Here is a 7,287-nt window from a genome sequence, read left to right on the forward strand (position 1 = left end):
GGCAACAAACGTACTTTTAATAGAAAACCACCAGCCCGGCAGTAGACGTGACACGGCGCTATGTACGCGAACAGGTGCGGTACGAACGGGAGCGAGGGGCTGCATTTCTTGACCGACGGCGAAGCAGCGTCGCTGGCACAAGCCCTGCGGGGGGCAGCGCGGCCACCCCCAGCCCCTCGGCGAACCCCGAAGTGTTGAGGGGCTGACCGGCTCCCCGGTGGGTCTCACAGGGTGGCTGCCACCCCCTCGGAAGGAAACCCGCTTCGTCTCTCCTTGCGTGTAGGGACGGTGCAAGCCAACGTGCAGCAGGTGTGTCAGCTTTCCGAGGATTCAGCCGATCAGGGTTACAATTTTTATGCTGAGGATTAAAAAACTCATTGCTTTTTGCAGATATTAGTACAAAGTATTTTCGCGATTTATTTGTATTACACTCGGGCATATAAACAGTCAGAACAAGTGTAACTTCTGAGCAAACTCATTATTTACATATCTCAACAATTTAAATGACAGCTATTTGAATTTGTTGAAATTCCTGTCTAACATAAACAAATTTAAAGCTTCTGAATAAATATTTGTGTTAATAGATCAAAGTCAGAATCTTTTGCAGCCCAGCCCTGGACATCTGTAACTTAATACTCACTGTAAAATAAAATAATCAGTAAAAAAACCCAAACAGTGGTCAAATCAAAATGTAAGCTTCTTGTTTTCATGCCACAAACAAACATGTATCTAAGTTAGGAGTCAGGAAGCTTTTATGGAAAAAAAGGCAGGGCCGTTTACTTCAAAGAGGCATAATCAAATGCTTCTGCTCCCTAAAAAAAGAATTCTGCAAACACCAAGATGGATAGGTGCTTCCCTACGCTAAAAAAAGGCACTGGCCTAGATTACCTGACAGTCCAGATTCTAAACAGAAAACTACAAGTTGAAAGTATCACCACATTTAGCTTCAATAGAAACTTTTAGAGATCATCAGCATTGAAGTCGACTATTTGGAAGGACTCTTCCTTCCTCTCTCTCACTGTCCAAAATTCATACAAGATCACAAACAAGCATTTGCAAGCTTGCTGCTTTATCAAGTGACAGGATTAATTTGTTTGTCTTGTTTTCAACTATGTGGCTGGACACCTACAGAAAAAAAAATACAAAATGCTATTCTCCCTTCATACACAGACCTTCATGTTGGAGTCAACTCAAAACACAGTTTTTTATTTCACTGTCACTTGTAGTGTATCGGATTTAGACAGGAATGGCTATTGTGATTTCACCGGGGCAGTTTCAGAAACATACCCAAAAAGTGAACATAATCAACTCTGCTGAATCACAGACTCTGTACTGTTGGGTTGTAGTAGTACGCAGCAGGCGTGGAACTCCCGCAATTAAGAACCTGTCTACATGCAAATGCCTGGTAATAGAGAGCCAGACTGCAGAAATCAGTGTCATATTAGAAATTGTCTTATGCAATCCTGCAAGGAGCTAGGGAAAAAAATTAATTCCCTTTTAAGTTGTACATATACTGGAGCAAACATTTGATACTGTAGGTTGGTTGCCAATATATACAACTTTTCCCTCATGAAATGAACTGTTAAAATAAATAAAAGCATGTGTATGAGCTACACTAGAATTAGGTTGCTGGAAACTCACAAACAGGTCAGATTAATCAAAAAGTAGGAAGAAACAAAATTGTTAATAACATTTGTAAGCAACGGGACTTTTTTTGTTATTGGTTTGCTTAGCTGTTTTGCATTACAATCATCAAATGAAATTAATCACAATCACAACAAATAATGTATAGCAAGGCAAGGATTAGGACAACAGTGTGGCATGTTTCAACAAGTATTCTCCAGAAGTAGCTATTGATTCAACATTCTGAATTTAAACAACAGAATGCAGGGATTTCTTTTATTTAGAACTTTCTAAAAAAAAATGGGACCATCACAAAATAAGCACTTCTTGTTAGCTACAGTCATACAGGAGATACATACATATATATATATATATATGGTTCTGCTGAGAGGAATTCTCTTCTCTTTGTTCTCACTGAAAAGAACAAAGGCAGCTTTGTAAATGTTTATGAAGGAAGCTGAGAAGGGCATTATCTAACCAAAACAAATATATCATCCACTGACACTTGCATCTTATTCTTCACATTTGTAATAGGCAGACACAGTATTTAAATAAACTGAACCAATACAACTGGCAGTCTGGGACCCTGCTCTTCCTTTCCCAACATGACTGGATTTAAGGCTCCTTTCAAGCATTCAAACAGGTAAGAATTTTAATGAAGATTTAAACCTGTCTGTCGGCACAGTCAGACGTTAAAGGAATACAGTCCAGAAAGCTTTAGTGTAACTACTGCGTTGAATTCTACAGCCATCATGGTACTTCAGAACCAAAAACCAGAATAAGTTCATGGCAAAAGATAAAAGTAAAGAAATAAACACAGAGGTCTGTGAAAACATCTCCCATTTTGCTGTAGGTGTCCATGGAGCGACTAATCACTTCTGCGGGTATTCCAGACAGTAAAAGAGCAGCAGTTAATACTGTCGTTTTCACCTTCTTCTCACACTAAAAGAAAAAAAAAAACCAAACAAAACCCCAAACCCAACAGTATTACATTAGTTCTTCTGTTGTAATCCAATTCTGCTTTACATGTCACAAAAGTTGCGACAATTGTACACAGCCAGGCACATTCCAAATTCATCAATAAGAATAGCAGGTTTGGACTGATTCTCTCCAGACATGCTCCAGGATTCACAACACTTATCCTAGCTACAGACTGATGCTGTGATGGATCCATCGGAGCAAGTGTGAGAGGCTGGTTAACAGAAGATAAAACTCATCACAGATACTATGCCTACTTCACACTGGCACTCCAAGGAGGCTGTAAAGTAGGGCTCTGCAGCAGCTTCTGGATGAGTGGGAAGAGTCCCAGCCAAAGGCAGCCTGGGTGTAAGAAGCCAAGCCAGGCATCTCCACTGGCGGAACCAGATTAATCTCATCACACTACTTGGAAAAAAATAGTTACTTTTCTAACACAGGAAAATGATTTAGAATTGAAAAGCAACTGCTGCTTTTTATTTTAGTACGATATGACTCCATTGGCAGTTTTATCCTCTGAACCCAGTAATGACACAAAACCTTTTGAAAGCTGTTCTTCTGTCCTTAAGATAAGGACTCTTGGAGATGCAAAGTCAGGCAGGAAAAGGTAAGAGTGGCTGAAAATTTTGGTAATTTGACAATACCTGCTGGGTGTCTTAATTTAATCCAATCTAAATTAAGCTTTCAAGACTCTTTCTAGGTTTCATGACAGAAAAATGAGGGATAACAAGCTGGTTGACCTCATCTAGGTAGAAGCGCAGTAAAAGCAAGCTGCAGAAAGGAACCACCTCTTTAAATTCTGAAACTGAAGAGCTGATTTTAAAGACAGCAGAAACAAGATCAAAGAGATCTAGCAGATGAGCTAGCGCAAGTCTAAGGCTAATTCTACTGGTTTATGTTCTGACACATCACCTTAGAATGACTACTGTGAAGTTTAGTTTTCAGTGATATACTTAACTACAAAAGAACTGATTTATTCTGATTTTTTACAGGTAATCTATTATTCCCTTTAAAATGCAAATTTTCCCTTTCAACTACGGATTGAGCATCATCCAATCCTTCTTTGCACTGTAGACCTGACAAAATCATCAACCAAGCAAGTACTTCAGCACAATTAACTGGTGTAAATATATAAAGCAAGTGATACAGCAAATCTTGCAGCTAATAAGCAGCAAGTAAGACACACAAATGTCTCGTTTCAAATCGCCACTCAAACTGATACTAGCAGTGGAATACAGAGGCCTTAAAACCCATGGACTGTCTCCGTTTTTAAATGAACACCTTCCCAAACCTCATCCGGGTATCACGTGCAAAAAAGCTGCTGACAGAGCGAACAGTAACTACAGAAAAGCATGGTCTAGGAGAAAAGGGAAAGTATCCTAGAGATATGAAAGAACTACCTGACTTTCCTGGTCAGATGCTTTCAATTAGAGTACTGCTAAACAAATTGCTAGTCCCCATTTTCATGGCAACTTAAAGATTCAGACTAAATCTAGGAAGATTACAAACTAATATAAGCTATCAGTATTTGGTAACTCTCAATTCTACAGTTTAAAACAAGGGAAAAATACTTCATGTACGTTGATCCTAAAACTATACACTTCAAGTAAATTTAAAACATTTCAAAATAATTCTGGGAAAAAAAAAAGTTTTACCTTTGGAAAGTACTTGGACAGTCCCATGTAAGCAAGTTGTAGAGTAAGAAATGGTGCAAATATTGACTGTAGGAACAGAAAAGAATATATAAAATTAACTTGGTCAGAAGGAATAGCTAAGAAAACACAGAAATTTAATGCTTCCCAAGTCGTAAAAGAGATTTAGGTAAGTAAAAAAAATCATTTGTGGACTATAGCAACAGTATTCTTGAATACTATGAACCCAAGTAGACAAGTTATATGTCAGAAATAACGTTCTCCCTTATTTTCTTTGAGCATAAACCCCTGAAATGTCAGAAGGGTACAACAGTGTGTAAAAATGAGCCCAGTGATCCACGAGGTGGCAGGCCCCACCAGCTACACGACACACTGCCACAGGCACCTGCAATACTGGGGAACTGCTTTGCTCAGAAGACTGATAAATTAGTAGATTTTATTAGCTTGGGACAACTATTGTTTAGTGTGTTATTCTTTTGTAGGCTCCAGTCTAGAAGAGCAGTTGACCCTGCTGACAAAGATGGGAATAAACTTGCAGGGGACTCAAGCTGCGACAACTATTGCAGTGCTTCTGCTCCTCAAAAACTACAGATCAAACATGTGCTACTCTCAGCTGTTACCCAGTAGCTGTGTTAAGACAGGGAACACAGATTAATCTCAAAGAATTTAGAGACTTTTTAAGGTTTTATAAAGTTGTTGAAAATTTAAAGAGTGCCTGAAGTTCCAAAGTCAGTTGCTACCGCTGGACTTCAGCCCTAGATAAAGGGTATTTCATAGCAAGTTTGCAGTAAGCTATCAAAACAATAGGATTGTTTCTTTCCCTGAACTCACCAAGTATTTGCACACAAAAGCCCTGACTGCGATGGCAAGCAGAGCACATCCCACCAATCTAAAAATGCGGAAAGAGTCAAACTCCTCCACTGCATTCCCATTGTCTTGGCTTGGCTTCTCATTCATCAGCTGGTTCCTCAGCTTCAGAGCTTCATCAAATCTGGATAAGTACTGGTCTAATCCATGTCTAGGTGGCCGTGGTGCAGCTTCAGATGGCAGTTCCCCTCTATTACGGTGACGGAGCTCACTTGTACCCTCATTGACAAGCTCTGGAGTTTTGCTGAACAAGTCCTTATCCCCTTTTAGGTCTACCATGCTGCCTGCATGGTCAGCTGTGCTTGCCAAATTACAGACAGAGTCGCCAAGCACAATTCGCTTGGTCACTGAAGGAATGGGAAGGGAGTTTGATTTATCTTGTTCGTGCTGAAGCCTTGATTCTGTGTGACTCTCATCATCTAAAGAAAAGAAACAAAAATACAGTTATGCACACTGGGTATGTGGAACAACACTTTAGGCATACTGGATTGGGGTCCTGGGTTGATGTCTCTGCTTCCAAAGTGAAAAGACAGATTTATGATTAATAAATGTGTCAATTATTAATCACAATGCCGTTTGACATATGTGAATACAAGCAATCTCATTTTAAAAATAAATGGGTACAGCTGATAGGCTGTGTATCAAAGGAAGGGTTTACACTCATACTTAGGTTACACCACAGATGATGTAAAGGAAAAGCACAGTATGGACCAGACTGAAAATGCTCATCAGCTTCACCAAATATATATTTTTACACAACTGGACACAAAGAACCCTACAGGTACCACACGCTTTGCATTGCAGGGCACTCTTTGGAAATGGTGCAGGCACGAGACAGAAAGCAGTGCAGGTCAGAAGTTGAAGCTGTCAGTCAGCAATGTGGAGAAATTAAAACACTGGCCCTCCTTAAGCAACAACACTACACACACAAGAGGAGGGATGGCTGTTCTAAATACATGGAGCAACATTAAAAAAGACAAACATTTATGGAAGGTGAATCACACGGAGCACTAAAGACTGAGAAACGCGCAGGCAGTAGAAGGGTACTTTGCCTTGCTCTTCTTTACTGTCAGAGGCAAAGCAACGTTAACCTGCTCTGTATAAAACCTGAAGACCTCATCTTACAGCGAAAGAGGTGATGCCAGAGAACAAAAACCAAACCGTGAGGCACGCAGAACAGGTCTGGTCCTACCAGAAAGAAAGGACCAACACTGAAGGAGTGTTTCTCAGTGTTAAAGCAGACTGATTGATGGCTTATGAGCATCCTTGAAAACTGAATCTGAGAAGTCTTTCCTGACATGACAGTCGGTCTCCTCAAAGTACGTGCAGAAACATAAATGACCTACCTATGAATCTGCAAGCATCTGCGTGCCAACCACAAACACCTGATGACTGATTATTATCTAAATGGGAGAACACTTTGACGTAAGAACACAGCTACAAAAGCAAGCAGCTGCGTGAAAACGTGGGGGAAGGCTCATCGTTTCTTCACCTAAGGAGAAGTCCACGCAGTGCAACGCCAGCTCGCCCGCTCGCCCTGCAGGCCAGGCCCAGGCCCGCCCCGGGCACGGCGCCGTTTCCCCCCGCGGGTCCCCCCGGACCGGGGCAGGCCGTGCTTCCCTCAGCGCCCCTGGAACGAAGGACCGCGCTGGGGGGGCAGCCAAGGCCGGGGGGCGCCAGCCTCCACTGTCCCGTGAGGAGGCTGCGGGGAGCGGTGGCTACGGGAGGCCGCAGCGGGCCGTTACCGCCAGCCCCGCGGCCCGGAGCCCTCACACCGCCGCAGCCCCGCCGCCCCTCGGCTCACCCTTGCCCGCCGCGGGCCGGTGGAAGCCCATGATGCGGTTGATCCGCTCCTCCGAGTTCATCAGCAGCTTCCTCCGCCGCAGCTCGGCTCGGCGCTGGGAGGCCGAGAGGCCGGCGGGGACCCCCGGGGGCGCGGACGCCGCTCGCGCCCCGCCGCCGTCCTCCATCCCCGGCAGAAAAGGCCGCGGCGCTACCGCAGCGCCGCACAATGGAGCCGCCCCGCCTCAGCGCGCCGGCGCCGCCCGCCTCCAGCCGCCGAAGCGAGCGCCGCCATCTCGCGTAAGGGCAGGGGAGCGGAGGGAGGCGGGGGAGCGCCCCGCACGCCGCGCCCTCTGACGGTACGACGCCCGCACTGAAGATGGCCGCT

General features: G+C 43.7%; 1 protein-coding gene across 1 annotated transcript; it reads right to left on the minus strand.

Annotated features, from left to right (window-relative positions):
* Positions 1-393: 393 nt before the first annotated feature.
* On the minus strand, positions 394-7,203 carry CAMLG (calcium modulating ligand). Its single transcript, XM_056350447.1, has 4 exons — positions 6,922-7,203; positions 5,082-5,536; positions 4,254-4,319; positions 394-2,565 (listed from the first exon to the last, which is right to left on the minus strand). The coding sequence occupies exons 1-4, from the start codon at positions 7,085-7,087 to the stop codon at positions 2,374-2,376; spliced, it is 879 nt and encodes a 292-aa protein (XP_056206422.1). The 5' UTR covers positions 7,088-7,203; the 3' UTR covers positions 394-2,373.
* Between the last annotated feature and the right edge of the window lie 84 nt (positions 7,204-7,287).

Source organism: Falco biarmicus, chromosome 8 (genome assembly GCF_023638135.1).
Source record: "Falco biarmicus isolate bFalBia1 chromosome 8, bFalBia1.pri, whole genome shotgun sequence".
NCBI classification, from domain to species: Eukaryota; Metazoa; Chordata; class Aves; order Falconiformes; family Falconidae; genus Falco; species Falco biarmicus.

What these genes read in the sequence shown, in the direction of transcription:
- CAMLG (XM_056350447.1), bottom strand. Translation starts at nt 7,087, where the DNA reads ATGGAGGACGGCGGCGGGGCGCGAGCGGCGTCCGCGCCCCCGGGGGTC. An exon ending in CTTTTGTGTGCAAATACTTG is followed by an intron (nt 4,320 to 5,081) that starts GTGAGTTCAGGG and finishes CTGTTCCTACAG; the next exon opens with TCAATATTTGCACCATTTCT. An exon ending in TGTCCAAGTACTTTCCAAAG is followed by an intron (nt 2,566 to 4,253) that starts GTAAAACTTTTT and finishes TTTTTCTTTTAG; the next exon opens with TGTGAGAAGAAGGTGAAAAC.